This window comes from Entelurus aequoreus, linkage group LG06, assembly GCF_033978785.1.
Source record: "Entelurus aequoreus isolate RoL-2023_Sb linkage group LG06, RoL_Eaeq_v1.1, whole genome shotgun sequence".
Classification (NCBI taxonomy): Eukaryota; Metazoa; Chordata; class Actinopteri; order Syngnathiformes; family Syngnathidae; genus Entelurus; species Entelurus aequoreus.
Genome location: NC_084736.1, coordinates 55,834,988 through 55,859,225, shown reverse-complemented (window position 1 = coordinate 55,859,225; position 24,238 = coordinate 55,834,988). Strand labels below are relative to the sequence as shown.

Genomic DNA, 24,238 nt, shown 5'->3' with positions numbered 1-24,238 from the left:
GTTGGTGTCAAATTTGTTGAGCCACATTTTAAGTTACAGTTTTTGTATTCTGTGCCCATAAATCATCAAGACGTGTGAACATTACCCATATACTATAAAATGATTTTCATTGTCAGGGTGAAGACGTCCAAAATGTGAAATATCAGACTGTAGTTCCACAAGAGAATCACAAGAGTAAATTGTCACATGGTAATTCTATTAGCAAGTATGGACATTTCAATATATTATTTGTCACAACCGTAGTGTCAAGGTAATGCATTTCATTTTATTCTGTTTCAGTAGAACCTTTACAAGCCAGTAACTCCTCCTGTTTTCCTGAGAACAACAAGCTTTCTTCTTCAGGAACGACCTATACCCGCTTGTTTCAGGGTTATTCAGAAGAAAAGAGCAGGGACAGTGATCAAACTGTTGACTTTTTGGGGGACAGTTCAGATGAGTCAGTGGACTGGGCCATTAAAGCCACACAGAACTTTAACTGATCTCCATGTACATGTTTATTCATTTAACTTCCTCACTGGAAGGGTTTAAAACAGTTGCTTCTGTATTAGTCGTTGCTTTGTTGTAATTATGTTGATAATGTTTCTAAAAAAGAGAGCAAAAGCAGTTCTAATAAAGGTTAAGGTGACCATCCATCCCTTTTCTACCGCTTATCCCTTTTGGGGTCGCGGGGGGTGCTGGAGCCTATCTCAGCAATGTTGTCAAATTTTTTGTCATATATTGACAGTTTAATGATGTATAATTTCCATTTAAATACAGTTCTGCAATACTTGAAGGGAATTTAAGTATACAGGTCGTAATATATGTTGAGTAAAATGACTTCACTGTAATATTAATACAGTATTTTGGGGCATTTAATTGTGTTGTTTCAAAATGGTATTAATATATAAAAAAATATAAATTATTATTATATTGTTGTGTGTTAACTAAAAATGATGTGTTAATGTTCAAAACACTAAATGGAAGTTCATAATTAAATATAATTTGACTCTAAGTTGTGCATTTGTGTTTTTTTGGTGTTTAGAACACATCTGAACAATTTACATATCCATTTTAAGCATTTACTATATATTTTTTAAACTGTACCGATATTACATTCAATGAACAATTGGCAGTTCATACCACAGTAGTAGCCAATATGTAATACATATAAATTAAACTAAAGATGAACATGTTTGTTTTTTAGGTACAGAAGTGACGAAAGAGAATAAGGACATGTTCAACCCTATCAACAGTAGTCTACCCTCTGGGTAAGTCAATAGTGGTGGCGTCCAGGCAGAGGCGGTCCTGGCTAGTTTTACGCCCTGAGCGATCCTTTTATTGCTGCCCCTTTTCACAAACCCAATAAATTACATGTAGCTATGAGAGTCTGTATTGATTTTTTTTAAAGCAGTTTAATGATCTATCTCATGAAATAAGCTCTCAGCAGCAGGTTGACATATTTTTTTCATGTCCTGGGTGGTTGCCCACAGCAAAATCAGTTGGTCGTTTACACCATAGGTTGTTAATGATGCCACTTGACTGTGTGTAGGGAAAAGGGCTCAAGTGGGGCCCTATGAAAACTAAGGTACCACTGTATTCTATCAATATCATGTGAGCATTTGACATGTTTAAGCATTAAGCAGCTTGGATCAAATACAGTGATAGCATTAGAGAGTGCCCAAACTAATTAATAATGTATTGACTCTGTATGTTTATTTATAAAGTTATATTTGGCAAAACATGTGTTAAATAGAATTACAGTCTGCAATCTAAAATGTTGTTTTCGCTGGTCCCAGGTTGCAAAATGAAAGCAAAATAAATCTTAGCATTTGACATCAATGTATCTAACCATCAACTAATATCTTAAAGTATTAAAGAGTGTGAAACAAACAATCTAAAACTTTAACCGTTGAAGTTCTTCACAGTTTACCTGGTTATTTTGTATTATTTTGTAGGGAAACGACTGGCGGCTGCAATAAAGAGCATGACAACAATTCAGATGGTTCATCAGATGAGGACTCTATAAGCCTGTTGCATGATCTTAATACCATCCAAAGCAAAGAGGGAATGCAACACTGTGGTTTAATTTTAGCAACCAATAGCAAGGAGTCTAAGAATATGATGGCAATAAGCCAACTACAAGTGGCAGAATATGCTGTGGATGATGCAGACAATGGTGAGTGCTGCTCCTGATATTTTACTCGATCACTTGTGATACAAAGTCTACCAGTTTTGTTCACACTCAACTTTCACAGATTTAAAATGCATTTATTTTCACAGCAAATGACTCTCAAAACGGTAATATGCACAAGGAGATACAGCTTTACGAGACAGATGAAAATGAAGACGCTGTTCCTCACAAAACATGCAGAGTAGATGAGGCCTGTGGTGAAGTCCTCACTCAAGCCGGAGACATCGTTAACTTAGAAAATATTGCCGGTTGTTGGAACGGTTTCTTTTGTCTGTGATATTTTCAGCTTTTTCATTTCCCACTAAAGTGTCTTGAATTGTAATCTACTGGACAGCTCTCCATAAAGCCTCTGCCGAGGGTAATGTGGAAGGGGTCCAGGAGCTGTTCAATGCTGATGGCGATATCAATGCTGTAAGCAATGATTATGACACTCCACTGCTGGATTGTGTATCCTCTGGACATCAGCAGGTGATTGAGAAACGATTATTTTGAAAAAACACTTGTCTCACAAATAAACCATCCCCATTCAGTTAACAAATGATATATAAATAACAACAAAATACAGTGGACCCTCGATTAACTGGTTCTTTACCAGGGTTAGTTAATCGTAAAGTTCTTATAGTGAATCAAATGTATCCATAAGAAGCAATTTAAAAATGAGTAATGGGTTCCAGCCTCAACAAAAGTCCATATGTAGGTTAGTACATTTTTGAAACAATATAAAATGTTACACAGTAATGCAGGGCATTTCAACTGGGACACAGGGGGACAAATCTGGCCCTGCAGTGACACCAGACCGGCCCCAGACTTAAGTTCAAAACGTGGGAGAGACTTTTTTTGCAAGTATATTCCTAAAAACACTAGAGTGCTTCTGTTGGATAGAGAAACTTGGAACAGTGTAAGCACATTAGCAGATCTTTGCATTGACATTTTAACCTTGCCTTGCATTTTACTTAACGGGGCCATTTTGTCCTGAAATTTGTAACTCGGATAAAAGAAATAGCCCAAAAACCAATGCTGCTGGTTCGCATAATAGTGAAGGGAGAAGTCTGGCCCCCCGGTCTTTAACTTTCTGAAACTCTAGACCCTAGAGCAGACATGGGCAAACTACTTTTTTTTTTTTTTTTTTAACAAAAAACTCTCATCAATGTTAAGGTTTCTGCCTCCCGTATGCGTTTTCAGCGCTTGACTATCATTAAGGAGGAGCCACCCATTAAATTCTATTATTAAATTACATTTCATATTAATATCTTCGATAAACCTCGTTCGTTTCACCATATCCCTGTAATACCGCGTTTCCCCACTACATGGCGCTCATTGACCTTTTTGACCTGTGGGATATTACTCCCTTCTTCTCTTTAGCTTTGTCCTGTGAGCCCCTCTGTAAAAATGAGCTTATCAAAGCAAAGAAAAGTGGACAGTGAGTGCCGAGTATTTAATGCAGAGTGGACAACGAAATATTTTTTTACTGAAGTCCGATCAAAGGCTGTGTGTACAATGAGCCTTGCTGCCTACTCATGATATGTTACATGTTTGTAGGCGAAATCCTCTCACGTAATGGCTTTTACATGTAAATTATATTATTTCACACAAACACTCCATCCATCTGTTCCTGGCCCCGCCCCCCTGTCAAATCTTAGAACCCTATGTGGCCCTCCTGGCAAAAAGTTTGCCCACCCCTGCCCTAGAGCAATTTAGTTGAATAGCTCTGCCGTAATATATGTCAGTCAAACAAACATAACAAAGGGATCAACTTGCTCTTTATTAACAAGCCAAAACAACAAGAAGCTGCTGTCCCCTGTATGCGCTGCTCTTCCAACACGCGCCCACACACACAGGAGTCCTTTTGGTGCCCTCACAAACGATTAGAAATCACAACAATCCTTAACTTTAACAACCCATCCATCCATCTTATCCGAGGTCGGGTCGCGGGTGCAGCAGCCTAAGCAGGGAAGCCCAGACTTGCCGTTCCCCATCCACTTCGTCCAGCTCCTCCTGGGGGATCCCGAGGCGTTCCCAGGCCAGCTGGGAGAGATAGTCTTCCCAACGTGTCCTGGGTCTTCCCCGTGGCCTCCTACCGGTCGGAAGTGCCCGAAACACCTCCCTAGGAAGGCGTTCGGGTGGCATCCTGACCAGATGCCCGAACCACTTCATCTGGGTCCTCTCGACGTGGAGGAGCAGCGGCTTTACTTTGAGCTCCTCACGGAGGACAGAGCTTCTCACCCTATCTCTAAGGGAAAGAGAGCCCCGCCACCTGGCGGAGGAAGCTCATTTCGGCCGCTTGTACCCGTGATCTTGTCCTTTCGGTCATAATCCAAAGCTCATGACCATAGGTGAGGATGGGAACGTAGATTGACCGTTAAATTGAGAGCTTTGCCTTCCGGCTCAGCTCATTCTTCACCACAACGGATCGATACAGCGTCCGCGTTACTGAAGATGCCGCACCGATCCGCCTGTCGATCTCACGATCCACTCTTCCCTCACTCGTGAACAAGACTCCAAGGTACTTTAACTCCTCCACTTGGGGCAAGATCGCCTCCACATCCCGGAGATGGCACTCCACCCTTTTCCGGGCAAGAACCATGGACTCTGACTTGGAAGTGCTGTTTCCCATCCCAGTCGCTTCACACTCGGCTGCGAACCAATCCAGTGAGAGCTGAATATCTTGGCCAGATGAAGCCATCAGGACCACATCATCTGCAAAAAGCAGAGACCTAATCCTGCAGCCACCAAACCAGATACCCTCAAAACCCTGACTGCGCGTAGAAATTCTGTCCATAAAAGTTAAGAACAGAATCGGTGACAAAGGGCAGCCCTGGCGGAGTCCAACCCTCACTAGCAACGGGTCCGACTTACTCTGACACTGATCATACAGAGAGCGAACCGCCACAATCAAGACAGTCCGTTACCCTATACTCTGAGCACTCCCCACAGGGCTTCCTGGGGTACACGGTCGAATGCCTTCTCCAAGTCCACAAAGCACATGTAGACTTGTTGGGCAAATTTCCATGCACCCTCAAGGACCCTGCCGAGAGTATAGAGCTGGTCCACAGTTCCACGACCAGGACGAAAACCACACTGTTCCTCCTGAATCCGAGGTTCGACTATCCGGCGTAACCTCTTCTCCAGTACACCTGAATAGACCTTACCGGGAAGGCTGAGGAGTGTGATCCCACGATAGTTTGAACACACCCTCTGGTTCCCCTTCTTTAAGAAAGGAACCACCACCCCGGTCTGCCAATCCAGAGGTTCCGCCCCCGATGTCCACGCAATGTTGTCAACCAAGACAGCCCCACAGCATCCAGAGCCTTAAGGAACTCCGTGCGGATCTCATCCACCCCCGGGGCCTTGCCACCGAGTAGCTTTTTAACTACCTCGGCAACCTCGGCCCCAGAAATAGGAGAGCCCACCACAAATTCCCCAGGCACTGCTTCCTTATAGGAAGACGTGTTGGTGGGATTGAGGAGGTCTTCGAAGTATTCCCTCCACCGATCCACAACATCCGCAGTCGAGGTCAACAGAACACCATCCCCACCATACACGGTGTTGACATTGCACTGCTTCCCCTTCCTGAGGCGGAGGATGGTGGTCCAGAATCGTTTCGAAGCCGTCTGGAAGTCGTTTTCCATGACTTCCCCGAACTCGTCCCATGTCAGAGTTTTTGCCTCCGCGACCGCTGAAGCCGCACACCGCTTGCCCTGTCGGTACATGTTTGCTGCCTCCGGAGTCCTATGAGCCAAGAGAACCTGATAGGACTCTTTCTTCAGATTGACGGCACCCCTCACCGCTGGACACCAGCGGGTTTTAGGATTACCGCCACGACAGGCACCAACCACCTTGCGGCCACAGCTCCAATCGGCCGCCTCGACAATAGAGGTACGGAAGGAACATCGTCCACTCGGATCTCAATGTCCAGCGCCTCCCTCGTGACATGTTCAAAGTTCTTCCAGAGGCGGGAATTGAAACTCTCTCTGACAGGAGACTCTGCTAGGCATTCCCGGCAGACCCTTACAATGCGTTTGGGCCTGCCAGGTCTGTCCGGCATCCTCCCCCACCATTGCAGCCAACTTACCACCAGGTGGTGATCGGTAGAAAGTTCCGCGCCTCTCTTCACCCAAGTGTCCTAAACATGAGACCGCACAACTGATGACACAACTACAAAGTCGATCATGGAACTGCAGCCTAGGGTGTCCTGGTGCCAAGTAAGGCTGCAGCTAACGATTATTTTTCTATCGATTAATCTATAGATTATTTTTTCGATTAATCGGTTAATCTATAGATTATTTTTCGATTAATCTATAGATTATTTTTCCTTTTACCGATTATTTTTTTATTCAAAATGAAGATGAAAAAATAAATGTAAGCCCGTTTTTTCAAAAGGCATGGCTTTTATTTACAAAAAAAAAGAAGTATGGCCACTCAGTCAACATTGACAACAACATGACTAAATATTCTGTAACAATGTAAACATTTAAAACTTTTAACATTTAACAAAATTAAAAGTAGCTTATATGCTTTTTAATGTGCAAATATAAAAGTCAACATCCAGTGCAAATCTTAATATTCTGCAATAGTATAAGCATTTCAAAAGTAAAAGTATTGCTTATTTTGCTTTAAAATGTGCAAAAATAAAGATAAACATCCAATACAAAAAAGTGCAAAACGAAATATTCTGTAACAACAGTGTAAACATTTCAACAAAAGTGAAAGTATTGCTTATTTGCTAAAATGTGCAAAAATAAAGATAAACATCCAATACAAAAAAGTGCCAATCTAAATATTCTGGAGCACTGTAAACATTAAGTATTGCTTTTAAAATGTGCAAAATAAACATCCAGTCCAACACAGTACACAATAACCAATTCTACTCATTCCAGTGAGTGACTAACAGTTGTAATGAAGAAAGGTTAGCATGTCTACTTGCTTTGGTTCTTTTCTTGTTTACAATATTCCCAGCAGCTGAAAATAGGCGCTCAGAAGGGGTCGATGTGGCTGGAACTGAGAGGTAATTAGCCTTCACCTCAAGCCAGGACTGCGAGTGAGCTGAGCTGCAGTTTAAGTTTCTAGAAGGTCAACGGGCTCATAGTGATGTTACTAGTAGTTGACTGGGAGGTGTTTATTATCATTTGGGGAGAGTCCGCTGCCTGATGCTCACCTGCTAAACACCTATCTGCTCCACGCTGAAGCGCTGACTACATGCGCTCTGAATACGCACTGCTGATTGGCTGATAATGCTTCGTGTGTACCAATCAGATGGTTGTGTGGGTGGGACAATGCTGCGTGTGTACCAATCAGATGGTTGTGTGGGCGGGACAATGCTGCGTGTGTACCAATCAGATGGTTGTGTGGGTGGGACAATGCTGCGTGCTGAGACAGAGGCAGACGGAGCAAAGCAGCTTGTTAAGACTTTTGCTTTAGCTTAGAAACTCGTTCGGTACACCCCCGTACCGAACCGAAAGCCCCGTACCGAAACGGTTCAATACAAAACACGTACCGTTACACCCCTAGCAGATACAAATGACACATTCATGTTTTTGTGTAATGATGACAACGTATACTCGCGCGGACGATTGACTAGTTGATGGTTTTCTTTTCAAATGTTCGTTCATAGCCGTTGTGCTGCTATGATAGGCCATTTCCGCTCGACACAGTGTGCATACAACAACATTATTAGGCCGTTTATTGAAATACTCCCACACTTTTGACCCCTTTTGGAATGCTTTTCCCCCCTCGCTCGCACCGCTCGCATCGTCTTCTTTGATCGTCTGCTTTGCGCTTCGCCATGACGGTAGTGTGACGTCATTATGCGACGCGTCGACGCCCAAAAACGGCGTCGACGTATTTACGTAACCGATGACGTCGACTATGTCGACGCGTCGTTTCAGCCTTAGTGCCAAGTGCACATTTGGAAACCCTTATGTTTGAACATGGTGTTCGTTATGGACAATCTGTGACGAGCACAAAAGTCCAATAACAAAACACCACTCGGGTTCAGATCCTGGCGGCCATTCTTCCCAATCACGCCTCTCCAGGTTTCACTGTCGTTGCCAATATGAGCGTTGAAGTCCTCCAGTAGAATGAGGGAATCACCCGGGGGAGCACTCTCCAGTACTCCCTGGAGTGAATCCAAAAAGGGTCCGTACTCTGAGCTGCCGTTTGGTGCGTAAGTGCAAACAACAGTCAGGACCCGTCCCCCCACCCGAAGGCGGAGGGAAGCTACCCTCTTGTCCACTCGGTTGAAAACCAACGTGCAGGCTCTGAGCCGGGGGCCAACAAGAATTGCCACCCCAGCCCGTTGCCTCTCACTGCTGGCAACGCCAGAGTTGTAGAGAGTCCAGCCCCTCTCGAGAGAACTGGTTCCAGAGCCCTTGCTGTGCGTCGAAGTGAGTCCGACTATATCTAGCCGGAACTTCTCCACCTCGCGCACTAGCTCAGGCTCCTTCCCCCCCAGCGAGGTGACGTTCCACGTCCCAAGAGCTAGCTTATGTAGCCGAGGATCGGACCACCAAGTGCCTTGCCTTCGGCTGCCGCCCAGCTCACATTGCACCCGACCTCTGTGGCCCCTGCTATAGGTAGTGAGCCCATTCGAGGGGGGACCCACGTTGCCTCTTCGGGCTGTGCCCGGCCGGACCCCATGGGGACAGGCCCGGCCACCAGGCGCTCGCCATCGTGCCCCACCTCCGGGCCTGGCTCCAGAGGGGGGCCTGGGTGACCCGCGTCCGGGCGAGGGAAATCTGGGTCCTTCGTTTGTATTTTTCATAGAGGTCTTCGAGGTGCTCTTTGTCTGATCCCTCACCTAGGACCAGTTTGTCTTGGGAGTTTGTCTTTAACAACCATATAGCTAAAATAATAAACATTGAAAAAAGTAAAATTCACTTAAATTAACATTGGCAAAAGAGGAGCTGATGGGAAAGCAGCAGACAGACAGAGGGAGAGAAGGAAGGGGTCGTGGGAGAGGGACCTTGTGTGTGTGTGTTTCCTTTGGAAAAGGCAAAGGTGAACAAGAAGTAGCTCTTCTCCTCCGCTGTGAAATAAGTCTGCTTTGGCATTTTTTTCCAGAAAAGTTATCTCCACAGCAATTCCATTCTTCTGTCCATGCTGGTCTGAAGTCTTTTTGGGACTCATATTGAGTAAGGAAATAGGACAAAACTTGTCAAAAGGCAAACAACAACACAGAAAAAGCACACATGCTGAAGCGCTGAGAAGTCGCGAGGGCGCAACATATTTTCTTCTTCCAAGGGGAGGCGTGACAGAAAATAATTGAGAAGCACTTGTTTATGTAAATGTATGTGAGCGGGTGTGATGCGGGGTGCTGTGGAAGTGGTAGAGCAGTGTTTTTGTGTTTAATTGTGTTTTGTTGTGATTTATGTTTTTTGTGTTTCTGTATTTGTGTTAGGACCCCCTTGAAAATGAGATGCTGCATCTCAAGGAGCTATCCTTATTTAATTGAAATTGTAGTGTACTGGGCAGCATAAGGTGTGGAGGGTTCCGCCTGAAAGAGACATCGTTAGTTTAGGTCGGATCTTATGGTGTTCACTGTGACATTTGCTAGGCAACTAGCTGTGAGGAGGCTCGTAACCCAAATATTTACTCGCAATCTATAACATAACAATTAGCCAAGGGACTGTGCGTATCTCAAAATAATCATGAGCTGAGGAACTATTGTATTGACATTTTTAGTGATGTGTAATCGTTTTAAACGTAATTATACAATACATTTGAACCTGTTCAACTCTGTCATGCATGCTTTGTTGAACTTTAAATGCATTTTATAAAAACATTGCCACACTTTAATAATCTACAGTAATAACAATGAATGTTGTTCCCTATAATTTACTTTTGATTTGCCTTTTACACCCTACTAAAACAAAGAATGTAACAACTGAAATGTTAAACTTTCTGTGAACTTTAAAATGTCCAGCTTCTAGTGTATTGTTGGTGTCATCTTTTTTAAAATATCAACACGCTGGTGTTTTATCAGAAATGTGTTGATGTATGCACCACAGGGAGTAAACATTGTTTTCCAGTATGGCTCACAGCCGAATACCAGGAATACATTAGGCTTCACTGCACTGGATGTAGCTGACCAGATGGAGAATAAAGAGCTTTTTAACAAATCTTCCACAAGTCAAACGCAGCCTGATACATTGTCTGGTGAGCTTGCCAGTTCAGATGTAGAATATAAATTATCGGACATGTTTGTAACTTCAATAACTGCTAAATTTTTATTTTCTCCAGGTGAGCTTTCCGCTGAGGCTCACTCCAACAAGCTGCCACCATGCCATTCGAGCTTCAGTTGCACATCAAACTTAGAACCCAGAGAATTGGATAATGGAAACAGAACTGATAAACCTGCTGGCATTCCATTGAGGAAGAATGACACTGCAACAGATAATGTGAGTGTTACTTTCAGTTCAATTTATGACTATACTGAAGACCAGTGATGTCAAAGTCAAGGCTCACGGGCCAGATGCAGCCCGCGAATGAATTATCTATGGCCCCCGGGATGATATTTGATTAGTATAAGAACCGGCCACAGCCGCCTGCTGCTGTGTTGCACACACCAATACTCCATCAGTGTTGGCGCTAGAAATTTTCTAAATGGTCCCCTTTAAGTCATAAAAATGGGGTCCCAAAGTAAATTTTTGGGGTCCCACTTTTTTGTAACCGTTTTGAAAACAAATGATACATGTATGCATTAACCTGTTATATCTCCCTTTTTATATTGTGTTTTGGAAAAAGGTTGTCAAAAACGGTACTTAATTCATTAAAAAAAATTACAAAAGAAAAAACATTTTTATGCATATGTTAATGTATTCAGTTATAAACATCAATTCACTTTCTTCTTTCCTTCATGGATCTAAACTTTACCGCTGCCGGTATTTTTTTCTATATTTTTATTGTAATATTTTCAGAATGTGTTTGTTTTTGGCCAAAGTAAGACAAAGAAAACAATCAGAAGTTGTCTTTAGTTTTTAGTTTTAATGCCATGATTTTGATAGTCCGGCCCGCGTGTGCACAAATTTTCCTCCATGCGGCCCCTGAGCTAAGATGAGTTTGACACCCCTGCTGTAGACAGTAGTAAATGTTCTGTGCAGAACCATTGCATAATATAGTAATTGTTATTATTATTTAATTGTTCCCGTTTGTTTTTCTGTCTGTTAGTTTGTTACAGTAGTTAGAATAAAACTTTACATTACATTTACATTAAACCAAGGTGCTCAAACCTATTCCCGCGAGAAACATTGAAGGATGTGAGAGCCATTTTGATACATTTTCTACATTATGGATACTAAGACCAATACAATGTAGGTCAATATATGGTTATGGTTTGAGTTTATTTCAAACATGCATACAAATTAAGCTAAGCTATCTGAACAAAACATCCACATCTTAGCTTTGTGTTATAGGTAAAAAAGCAAATTAGATTAATTCATGATTATTTTTAAGATGTTGTAATTATTTCATGATTTAATTCGCTTTATCTTATGTATATACATCCGTAAATCATTTTGAATTATCTTATCTAAGAATTGTGCTCTAAAATAAATTTGCTTTGCCAAATCTAACCCCCCTTGAGATATACAATTTATATACTAATACTAATGTCATTATTATACCACCAACTACATTTTTTGAAGACTTTAGCACACCCAAAAACGTAACATATCTTGCAAGAAATTTGTAGACATGATCATGTTAGGACATATGGGAATCATCAACGACTGTATACAGTCGTCGGTCATTTTGGTTTTCAAGTCCCTTTTTTGGGGAGTATTTAGACAGTTAAATTTTTTCTTAGGTCTTCCGTCTAGTGTTCTAACGGGACGTGTTTATTTTGTCTTTAGAATGTGTCGCAGGCCAATAGAAAACAAGCTGTGGACCGCAAATGGCCCGTGGGCCGCACTTTGGACACCACTGCATTAAACTTTCAAGAAATGTCTGAAATTAGATAAAGAACCACTGATTGCATTTAAGGCCTGATTCAGTCATTTATAGATTTTGGGCCCAATCCCAATCGTTTCTACTACATTACCTTGGGCTTAACGTTACAACCTTCAACTTCTGTTGGTGTATGTTAGCGACCATGCACAGACAAGATAGTGGAGACTGACAAAAGGGTAGATAGATCTTAAAATTTTGGGAACATTTAAATAAAACTTTCAGGAAATGTCAGAAATGGGATAAGGATAAGTCATTTAATTTTTGGGCTGATCTGGATTACAGTCTGCGTATAGGACTTTTTGTACTACTGGGAGGTAGGGCTTAGCAAAGGTCTCTGCTCTCCGAGTGCTTCTCTAGATTTTTGTTACAATGTTTTTTGGTGAAATTCCACTGATTACATCAGTGTTTTTCAAGCACTGTGCCGCGGCACACTAGTGTGCCGTGAGATATTGTCTGGTGTGCCGTGGGAAATTATGCAACTTCACCTAATTTATCCCAAAAATATTTTTGCAAATCAATAATTATAATCTGCCAATAATGTGCCTTTGCTTAGTGTCTGTGCTGTGTAAAACTCAGCAGGGTAACCACGTAATACTCCATGTCAGTAGGTGGCAGCGGGTAGTTAATTGCTTTGTAAAAGTCGGAATGTGTCGGGTGAGACAAGGATGGTTTGTTGTGATCCCAATATGCAGACCACAGCGGGAGGCAGCATGCAGGTAAAAAGGTATGTAATGCTTAAACCCAAAATGAAGGAAAGGAAAAAGCAATGGCTATGCAAAACGAAAGTCAAACTGAACTGGCTACAAAGTAAACAGAGACAGAATGCTGAACGACAGCAAAAACTTACGGCGTCCACAAAGTACATCCGTAAGGGACATGACAATCAACAATGTCCCCACAAGAAGGATCGCAACAATGTAAATAGCCTTGCTTGCTAACACAAAGCAGGTGCGCGGAATAGCGCTCAAAGGAAGACATGAAGCTGCTACAGGAAAACACCAACAAAACAGGAAAAGCCACCAAAATAACAGCGCAAGACAAGAACTAAAGCACTACACACAGGAAGACACCAACAAACTCAAAATAAGGCACGACGACCTGATGGAGTTACATTTTTTAACGTTTTCTGCTGGTGGTGTGCCTCCGTATTTTTTTATGACAAAAATGTGCCTTGCCTCAAAAAAGGTTGAAAAACACTGGATTAGCTCACGCTGATGTTCTACTTACCTGTTCCTATTGTTGAAACAATTACAGACTGCAAGGCAAATGTTGGCATCGGTGGAGAAAAAGCAAAAAGAAATATCAACTTGGTCTCTGACACAACCACAGGATGGAGGTACATTCATTCGTCAGTGTTTTACTGTTCATATTAAAGCCATTGAATATATCAGTGTTTACTTTTATATATTTAAGATGTTTTAATGAATATGCAAAACATCCTTTTCTGTAGTTGTATTTGTGTGTTCTTGCTTTCCAGTCATATACCTTTCAGCTATAACAAATATTCAGAATGAACTGGCTGAGATCTTTGTCAAGCAACAGTTGGAGAAGGATAATCTTGTCCACAAATACAAGTCAGTTTTAAAAGTTGTTATGCTTAATTTTGATAAGTTCCGTGACATTAGACTAGGGATGGGTCCAAATGTGGTATTTTTATAGGTGCCGACCGAATTCCGTTGGTACAACCGGGAACCAATCAAAAATTCAAAAGTACCATATTTCAATACCTGTTTTGCACATAATGTCACGTCGGGTTGCAGACTCGACACCAGCTCAAGCAAACAAGCACTCGAAGCAGACTGTGCTGGGATGGTTTGGGATAATGTTGCAAATGGTAAATGGGTTATACTTGTATAGCGCTTTTCTACCTTTTTAAGGAACTCAAAGCGCTTTGACACTATATCCACATTCACCCATTCACACACACATTCACACACTGATGGCGGGCAAATTACATCCAACAAAGCAAACATGCCTGATAAAAAGTGCTCAAAAAGACAGTAAGGCACTACAATGCTTATTAACATTATATATGCCGTATCAGTGACGTGCGGTGAGGTTCTTGGCTGGTGAGGCACTGACTTCATCACAGTCAGATTTACAAACATATGAACCCTAAAGAGTATCTTATTCACCATTTGATTGGCAGCAGTTAATGGGTTATGTTTAAAAGCTCATACCAGCATTCTTCCCTGCTTGGCACTCAGCATCAAGGGTTGGAATTTGGGGTTAAATCACCAAAAATTATTCCCGGGCGCGGCGCCGCTGCTGCCCACTGCTCTCCTCACCTCCCAGGGGGTGAACAAGGGAATGGGTCAAATGCAGAGGACAAATTTCATTACACCTAGTGTGTGTGTGACAATCATTGGTACTTAAACTTAACTTTAACTTTACACATACAAACTGTAGCACACAAAAAAGCTCATTTAATTAAAAAAAACGTTATTATGGTCTTACCTTTACTTATAAATGAAGTCCATGCACCGCTGTTGTGCTGGATTAATGCACCCCCACCGTAGAATGCACCCCCTGACGGGAGTGGCATATCAACTAAAGCCCACACTTAAAAGCCTACTGAAACCCACTACTACCGACCACGCAGTCTGATAGTTTATATATCAATGATGAAATCTTAACATTGCAACACATGCCAATACGGCCGGGTTAACTTATAAAGTGCAATTTTAAATTTCCTGCTAAACTTCCGGTTGGAAACGTCTATGTATGATGACGTATGCGCGTGACGTCACGACGGCAACAGAAGTATTCGTACCCAATGTGTCACCATACAAACTACTCTGTTTTCATCGAACAGTTCCACAGTATTCTGGACATCTGTGTTGGTGAATCTTTTGCAATTTGTTTAATGGACAATGGAGACTGCAAATAAGAAAGTTGTAGGTGCGATCGGTGTATTAGCAGCGGACTACAGCAACACAATCAGGAGGTTGTGTTGTGTTTGAGCTGGATACAAGACGCACTACCGTGAGTACAGCTTTGGCTTCCAAACATTTGATCGCTTGCCCGTACGTGCGTGTCGCTATGTGCATGTCACGTACGTAACTTTGGGGAAATATATGTTTCTTGCGGACTCTGATGGCGGCCGGGGTGTCGTCGAAAGCTACAACGCCCGCCGCCGCCGCTCCGTAGTTAGCTTCAATTGTTAAGCTTTGCCAAGCTGGAAATTATTAACAGTGTATTTACATGTTCATGGCTTAATAGTATTGTTGATCTTCTGTCTATCCTTCCAGTCAGGATTTTTTAAAATTTTGTTTCTATCTGCATTTGAGCCTGATACTATCACGTTAGCTACGTAGCTAAGTTAGTTAGCTTCAATTGTTAAGCTTCGCCAAGCTGGAAATTATTAACCGTGTATTTACATGTTCATGGTTTAATAGTATTGTTGATCTTCTGTCTATCCTTCCAGTCAGGGTTTTTTTTTAATTTTGTTTCTATCTGCATTTGAGCCTGATGCTATCACGTTAGCTACGTAGCTAAGTTAGTTAGCTTCAATTGTTAAGCTTCGCCAAGCTGGAAATTATTAACCGTGTATTTACATGTTCATGGTTTAATAGTATTGTTGATCTTCTGTCTATCCTTCCAGTCAGGGTTTTTTAAAATTTTGTTTCTATCTGCATTTGAGCCCGATGCTATCACGTTAGCTCCGTAGCTAAAGTGCGTCAACGATGTATTGTCGTGGAGATAAAAGTCACTGTGAATGTCCATTTCGCGTTCTCGACTCTCATTTTCAAGAAGATATAGTATCCGAGGTGGTTTAAAATACAAATCCGTGATCCACAATAGAAAAAGGAGAGTGTGTGGAATCCAATGAGACCTTGTACCTAAGTTACGGTCAGAGCGAAAAAAGATACACCCTGCACTGCCTCTAGTCCTTCACTCTAATGTTCCTCATCCACAAATCTTTCATCCTCGCTCAAATTAATGGGGTAATCGTCGCTTTCTCGGTCTGAATCTCTCTCGCTCCATTGTAAACAACGGGGAATTGTGAGGAATCCTTCCTCCTGTGACGTCACGCTACTTCCGGTATAGGCAAGGCTTTTTTTTTATCAGCGACCAAAAGTTGCGAACTTTATCGTTGTTGTTCTATACTAAATCATTTCAGCAAAAATATGGTAATATCGCGAAATGATCAAGTATGACACATAGAATGGATCTGCTATCCCCGTTTGAATAAAAAAAAATCATTTCAGTAGGCCTTTAAACTTTCCACGTGCAAGATTGAATCTATTTAAAAAAGTTATTTAATAAGAAGCCAAAAAGTGCAAAAACAATAATGTTCGTGTTGGAGGAGTTGTGAATGAATGAAATATGAAATCCGTGCTGCAGTCTGCAGGTGTACCTAATGTTGTGGCCCTGAAGTCATTCACAACTCCTCCAACACGAACATTGTTGTTTTTGCAGTTTTTGGCTTCTTATTAAATAACTTTTTTAAATAGATTCAATCTTGCACGTGGAAAGTTTAAGTGTGGGCTTTAGTTGATATAACACTCCCGTCAGGGGGTGCATTCTACGGCGGGGGTGCATTCTCTACCACCAGGAGGCGGGATTACTGCGAGCCTCAGCCAGTGCGTCTTTTGCAGCCGTTTTATGATTGCTCAGCACAAGAAATACTTACACACATACAGTTGTTGACAAAATACACTTTACATTATATACCTCAGCTAACTAAACTATGGAAATGTATAATATAGTTTATATAGCAATACGGTCTCACTGCACAGTTGGCCAGCAGTTAGCCGAGTCCGCAATCCATGTTGAGGCACAACGCAGTGACGTGCCTCAACTGGCTGCTGATCACAGCAAGTCTCTTCTCAGTATTTGAACGGCAAATGTGAAAATTCAGCGATTTTGAATAAAAATAATCTAAAACTGGTGAAGTTAAATGGAAAATAACTTTATAGTATAATCACTGGATACATACAACAATTTAATTAATTTTTTTTCTTTTTACATTTTTTTCTTTCCATAATGGCACGTGAGGCCCCGCCTCACCTGCCTCCACTGACTGCACGTCACTGGAGGCAATTTCAACACCTCCAAATTTAATGATAATAATAATAATAATGAATTGAATTTGTAACACACTTTATATTTGTTAAAATCTCAAAGTGCTACAAAGTATAAAAATAAAAATAGAAAGTAAGAATATATAATACAAAATTAAATTGAAATAAAATCATGACACACACTAGATAAACACTAGATAAAACAGAAACATAGATAAAAATAGAAATTAAAGCATGAAAGCACTGGATAAAACAGATAGGCAAGCAGTGCATTTAAAAACAAGAAGGCAGAGAAATGAGATAAGAGCTGTGCTAAAAAAGTGGGTTTTTAGTCCCTTCTTAAAATGGTCGACAGACTGTGGTGCTCTAAGATGGTCAGGGAGAGTGTTCCAAAGTTCGGGAGCGGTCGAGCAGAAAGCCTGGCGGCCCATAGATTGTAACTTTGTCCTGATGGGTTTGAGGAGGTTAGTGTTTGAGGAGCGGAGGTTGAGGGGAAACTAGGTCCTTGAGGTAGGAGGGGGCGTTGCTGTAGATGCATTGGTGAGTGAGCAGGTTAATCTTAAATTGGGTCCGGAATGCAATAGGGAACCAGTGGAGTGATTTGAGAATAGGTGTGATGTGATCACGCTTGCGCACTCTCGTCAGGATCCTCGCTGCGCTGTTTTGAATGTACTGGAGCTTTTTGATGCTCTTTTTGGGGACCCTGACGAGAAGTGCATTGCAGTAATCAAGCCTGGAGGAGATGAAGGCATGGACGAGTCTTTCAGTGTTGGCTGGGGTGAGTGAGGGGCGGAGTCTTGAGATGTTGCAGAGGTGAAAGAAAGAGGTTTTGCATTTAATAATAAATTTAGTTATCAAAACTACAACTTAGATGCATGTTGCAATCAAACAACTGGTGTGTAATAAGTACATTACTTGTAGTATAAAGACTGTAGGACTCAACAAAAGACAAGAGTTTCAGCTTAATGACAAAAACTACTTAGTGACTACGGCAACACACCATAGCCTATTAGGGTTGTACGATATACCGGTACTTATAAAGTACCGCGACACTAATGGATTAAAAAAGGTACTGTAGTGCCTTTGAAAAATATCAGTATTTTTTTTTTCATAAACATTATGCCATGCCGTGGTGACATTGCTGGTAATATGAGATGAGGCACATGTTAACACTAGTCAGCACACACACAGAGCATTTACAAGCGGAAACAGTGTGAAGACAGAAGAGGGAGAATGGACATATTTTGTCTTTAAAACTAACAATAATAGTGAAGCTCTAAACACTGAAGCTCTGCAAGTAGTGCGTATAGCGAGCTAGCGGCTAACGTCCGTCAAAAGTGTTTTAGCAACTTCTAAATCTTTAATCCTCTCCTCCATGGCAACAAATGAACTATGTGTCTTACAAATATCATCCCTGCAGGACAAGGAATAGCTAAACATGCTTCATTACATGCCACAGGAGGATACAATAGCTAACCGCTAATAGCAATCTAGCGCTCCTAAATGTAAACAAATGAGTGGATCTATACTTTAACGATGCCAAGTACAAGAGCTGTATATATCAATGAACAGCATTGATATTTTTCATTATAACAAAATTATTTGTCATTTTTGTTAATGTTTTATAAACTCAGGAAATACGTCCCTGGACACAGGAGAACTTTAATTATGACCAATGTATGACGCTGTATTTACTTAGTATTGGATAGATACCCAAATTTGTATTATCAACCAAAGCTTATGTAAAGTATTTTAACAACAGAACAATAAGTGCTTATTCCATTTTAACAGAAGTGTAGATAAGACATGTTAAAAACAAAAAGTAACCAGATATTAACAGTAAATTTACTGATAATTCATCCATCTATCCATTTTCTACCGCTCGTCCATCATAATTTTGACAAAATAATACCATGGGAAATGACAGACTACTGTATGTACTGCATACGACAGCAGCCAAATTAGGAACCTTTGTAACCCATTTGTTTATTTACTTCTAAAAGATAAGTTGTCTATTATGTTCACTATGTTATTTAATACCAAAATTGTTCTTTGAATTTAATAAGAAACGTATGTTAATTGTATCATAAGATTTTCTGTTAAAATAAAGCCGATAATTACATTTTTTTGTGGTGTCCTTAATTTTGTATCAAATTACATTTGGGTATCAGTACTGATACCTATACACTATACACTTACGATCTAACATCTTGGAATTGGTACTGTATCGGTTTGAATGTGAAAGGCCCCCATCCTTACACAAAGCACTTTACACTTTGCTTTCATGTCAGTCAGAAGTTTAAAGTTAATTTGCCCTTTTCAATGATGCCAGTTAGTCTTAGCTTCTGCGTCATGTTTGTATTTTTCTGACAGTATACAGCATCATACAAATAACTCATGTTTTGTTTGATACAGGAGCATGACTTCACCCATTCTTCAACATGGGGTGAAAATTAAATTTCTTTCCCTTTGTTCACGGCAAAGGAAATTAGTGAACATCCTTCAGATGCAAATGAATCAGGTACATTTTCTTGACAATGAAAAAATATCCACTCAAAACAGTCAAGTAGTGCAAGAGCAGCAACGTCAGTTCAACAGTCTTTCGATTCAACCCCTCTCTTCCAAGATGACGGAGATGAAAAAAGGTTCCCAAGACAAACTCATTCCAAAAAGGGGAACCCAAAAGTCAACAAGACGGGCCAACCCACAGAAAAGATTGGCCCAAACCAAGGACAAGGTCCTTACAGTCCTTCCAGGTCTTTTTCTACCAGCACACAGGCAGGATCACTCTTATTTGCTGAAAATAATCCAAGCCAACAATGTTCAAACAAAATATATTTATCCACCGTCACAAGGAAGAGCTAAAGAACATAGCAAACATCTCTCTCAGCTTATCCAGAAGGGACTAATACCACATGGAGGTGTTTTACAGATTTTCTTAAAGGTGAAGATATATATTTACTTCAATTAAGTTGTGAAATATTCTGCTTGTGATCTTTGTTAATGGTACTTTAGTCTTGTTCATCACTGTTCAAACCCATTTGGAACTTGTTTAAATGAGGACAAAATGTGCCATACAATTCAGCATACAGTAAATAATTGTAAAATGAAACTGTTATAAATCTAAATTATACCAATCAAAAGCTTATCTTGCTCTATAGGTCCAGTGAGGTGGCACTGCCTTAAACATACAGGTGATCTGCAATAGAGATGGGATTTATGACTCTTTGAAGGGAGCCAGATCTTGAGGAGCTTTCTTTCTTTCAAAGAGCAGTTTAAAAGACTGATTTGTTATTAGTTATTTTCTTTTAAACAGTTTTTTGTTGTCAAGGAAACAATCACTAGTATCTATATAGATATATTGTAGATATGATAAAATGTAAATCAGAATATTTGAATTTACACAAATATTACCATATTGGTGAGAATTATCTGAAATATTGGCTATAATTGTATCTTTTTTCTAGTTTTTATTGTAAACATTCCATAAGGCGGTGCCATCTTTTCATGCTTTGGCAGGGACATCACTATTTGGAATTTTACCTCGCCTAAATAAATGTGTAGCATTTTACCAATATAGAAAAAAATACACAAATAATAAGTAAGAATAAAATGCATTAATGGATATAAAAAGTATAAATAAAATTACAATTAAAATTAAGACCCAGCAAAATTTACTATATTATACTACCATACCTGGTGTATGTACACTTGAAGTATTGTCCTTTAGAATAATGAACCCGAAAAGTGAATCCTATAAAAATAAACAAAATAAATGCAATAAAAAACAGTTACATTTAAAAAAAATACATATATATATTCATATGCAAAAATATTTAAAAATTCATTTTTAAAAAAGTTAGTCCAAATGCTCCTAAGTTTTCCTTAAGTCTGACTCATTTTCTAGTCCAGTTGGCAGCCGGGTGGCGCGCACGTACAGAGTGGGCAATTGCAGATGCTAAATTTGCATGAGCATAAAAAACGTCTCTCAAACGAAGGGCCTCCCAACTGGGAATCGGTTCTCATCGTTCTAAAGACTTAATTAGTTTGTGAAAATCACATTTCTTACCTGCAAACAGCAGCAAAGATTATGGATTGTTCCTGTATTTGCAAGCAAGTAAACTTATAAAATCAGCAAGCGATCAATTCATTAGTTAGCCCTCTGTATGTGCCTCGTGATTGATTAGCGATCAGCGCGGGATGTACCCCAAAAATAAGCCTGAAAGACCATATATATAAGTGAGATATATATAAGATAAGTGATACTGAATGAATGACAATTCCTTTGTGTTTTGTTATGTTTTTAGGGGAAGTGGCACTCTGCACATGTGCAGGGCAATGGTTCAATAAAGGACAGCAAAGGAAAGTCACACTTGTTTCCAGAGTGCTGGCTTCAGTCTATACTGGCGAACAACATCCCTGTCAGTTCTACGTATGCCTGGGACAAGGTTAGGCACATGCATTGTACTAGACTACATCTTATGACTATTAGCTTGCCTTTGTTTTATTGGTACCTGGAATAACATATTTATATCAGTGCATCCTCACGCTTAAAGGGTAACTTAGACTTAGACTTAGACTTCCTTTTTATTGTCATTCAAATTTGAACTTTACAGTACAGATAAGAACGAAATTTCGTTACATCAGCTCATGGTAGTGCAGAATAAAAAAGCAATAAGGTGCATATATAAATAAATAAATAGGTTACTGTACAGATAAATATATTGCACTTTTTCATGTGCATCCACGTTTATGGATGTATGTTATATTGTCTTTTTTATTCCAGCGAGTTAATCCATTTTGGGGGGAGTTGAGGGGATAATTATGATGCGTTCAAGAGTCTTACGGCCTGAGGTAAGAAGCTGTCACAGAACCTGAAGGTTCTGCTTCGGAGTCTGCGGAACCTCTTTCTAGAGTCCAGCAGTGAAAATAGTCCTTGGTGGGGGTGGGAGGAGTCTTTGCAGATTTTCTGAGCCCTGGTCAGGCAGCGGCTTTTTGCGATCTCCTGGATAGGAGGAAGAGGAGTCCTGATGATCTTTTCCGCCATTCTCACCACTCTCTGGAGAGACTTCCAGTCTGAGGCATTGCGGGCTCCAGTCCAGACAGAGATGCTGTTGGTCAGTAGGCTCTTTATAGTGCCTCTGTAGAATGTGGTGAGAATGGGGGGAGGGAGCTGCGCTCTTTTTATCAGACGCAAAAAGTGCATGCGCTGCTGAGCTCTTTTTACAAGAGCTCCGGTGTGTAGGGACCAGGTCATATTGTCAGTTATCTGCACCCCCAGGAACTTGGTGCTGCTTACCATCTCCACCGCTGTGCCGTTGATGAAGAGTGGAGCGTGGCTGGACTGGTGCTTCCTGAAGTCAACGATGATCTCCTTGGTCTTGTCGACATTCAGGACCAGGTTGTTGCTTCTGCACCAGTCAACCAGATGTTTCACTTCTTCCCTGTAGTCCATGTCGTTGTTGTCACGGATGAGGCCCATTACTGTCGTGTCGTCCGCATACTTCACAATGTGGTCAGTAGTGGACCTGGCGCAGCAGTCATGGGTCATCAACGTGAACAGCAGCGGACTCAGGACGCAGCCCTGGGGGGAGCCGGTGCTCAGGGAGATGGCACTGGAGGTGTTGTTGCCCACTCTCACAGACTGGGTTCTGTCTGTGAGGAAGTCAAGCAGCCAGTTGCATAGGGGGGTACTGAATCCAAGGGGGGCCAGTTTGCTCACCAAGTGCTGTGGGAGGATGGTGTTGAATGCTGAGCTGAAGTCCAGAAACAACATCCGCACGTGTGTGTCCTTTCCTTCCAGATGTTCTAAGCTCAGGTGGAGTGCAGAGGAGATGGCGTCCTCTGTGGAGCGGTTAGGGCGATAAGCAAACTGGTATGGGTCGATTGTGGGGGGAAGTCTGGAGACAATATATTCCTTTACCAGCCTCTTGAAGCACTTCATTATGATGGGGGTGAGTGCAACGGGGCGATAATCATTGAGGGAGGAGATTGTGGGTTAGCATCACAGATAGATGGTCTGAGGAGCCGAGGTGGGGGCGTGGTGCAGCTTTATACGCATGTTTAATATTGCTGAACACTAAGTCCAGCTTGCTTCCACCCCTGGTTGCAAAATTCACATATTGATGGAAATGAGGGAACACAGTTTTCATGTTAGCTTGATTAAAATCCCCTGCCATGATGAAAACTCCCTCTGGATGTGTGGATTGCAGTTCATTGATGGAGCAGTACAAAGCATTCAAAGCTTCTTTGGTGTTAGCACTGGGAGGAATGTACACTGCTGTGAAGATCATAGCACTGAATTCCCGGGGTAAATAAAATGGCCTGCATTTTATAGTTAATATTACTACATCGGGAGAGCAGTGACACGATACTATCTTCCCATTATTGCACCAGTTGTTATTGATGTATATACTAACACCACCGCCTCGGGATTTACCAGTGAGAGTTCTGCTCCTGTCCGACCGAAACATAGTTAGCCCCTCGATGCTAACTGCCTCGTCCGGAACGGATGGTTTCAGCCACGTTTCTGTGAGAAATATGGCGCAGGAGTCTCTCATCTCGCGTCTTGCAATTAAATCCAGCTTAAGGTAGTCCAGTTTGTTCTCCAGGGAGCGGACATTTGAAAGCAGGATGGAAGGAAGCGGTGTTCTGTGAGGATTAGCCTTTAGCTTTGTTGTTAGCCCCGCTCGGCATCCCCGCTTCTGCTTCCGATCACACCGCTTACGTCTCCTCCATCGACGGTCCCCCGCTGGTACTAGACTCCGCTGCTTCACAGGCCGCTGGATGTAGCCGGCGTAGAATTCCGATGCTAGCGAGGAGTTCCATCTTTCGGTCCAAAACGGCCCGATCTATCCACATCCAGAATTGTCTGGCGGTTGTATGTTACCACGGAGTGTCCACGCTGGAAGCCAGCCATGAAATTCACACTTTCTTTTGGAATTTAGCCTATCATTCACAACCTTTATGTGAGACAAGCATATACCGTATGTTTTTCTTTTTTTATGCATTCTAACTCATAAATACATGTTAGCAAAAGTCAGCTAACAGTGGAGCCAATTGGAGTCGCTCTATTCTGCCTATAAAGGGCTCTAAA

The 24,238-nt window shown here is 41.4% G+C and overlaps 1 protein-coding gene across 15 annotated transcripts in view; it reads left to right on the top strand.

The window, feature by feature from the left end:
• Positions 1 to 24,238, top strand: part of LOC133652357 (ankyrin repeat domain-containing protein 31-like) — a 53,024-nt gene that overhangs the window by 23,624 nt on the left and 5,162 nt on the right. For 7 of the 15 annotated variants that reach the window (XM_062051014.1, XM_062051011.1, XM_062051018.1 and 4 more), the window contains 11 exons: positions 1,184 to 1,247; positions 1,935 to 2,155; positions 2,260 to 2,418; positions 2,505 to 2,638; positions 10,177 to 10,324; positions 10,409 to 10,566; positions 13,370 to 13,451; positions 13,566 to 13,689; positions 19,558 to 19,663; positions 19,769 to 20,086; positions 21,450 to 21,590. In XM_062051014.1, the coding sequence (XP_061906998.1) occupies positions 1,184 to 1,247; positions 1,935 to 2,155; positions 2,260 to 2,418; positions 2,505 to 2,638; positions 10,177 to 10,324; positions 10,409 to 10,566; positions 13,370 to 13,451; positions 13,566 to 13,689; positions 19,558 to 19,663; positions 19,769 to 20,086; positions 21,450 to 21,590 (1,655 nt within the window). Of the gene's footprint in view, positions 1 to 1,183; positions 1,248 to 1,934; positions 2,156 to 2,234; positions 2,419 to 2,504; positions 2,639 to 10,176; positions 10,325 to 10,408; positions 10,567 to 13,369; positions 13,452 to 13,565; positions 13,690 to 19,557; positions 19,664 to 19,768; positions 20,087 to 21,449; positions 21,591 to 24,238 lie in introns of those variants that run through there. The other 8 variants (XM_062051022.1, XM_062051026.1, XM_062051012.1 and 5 more) reach the window with 8 other exon arrangements.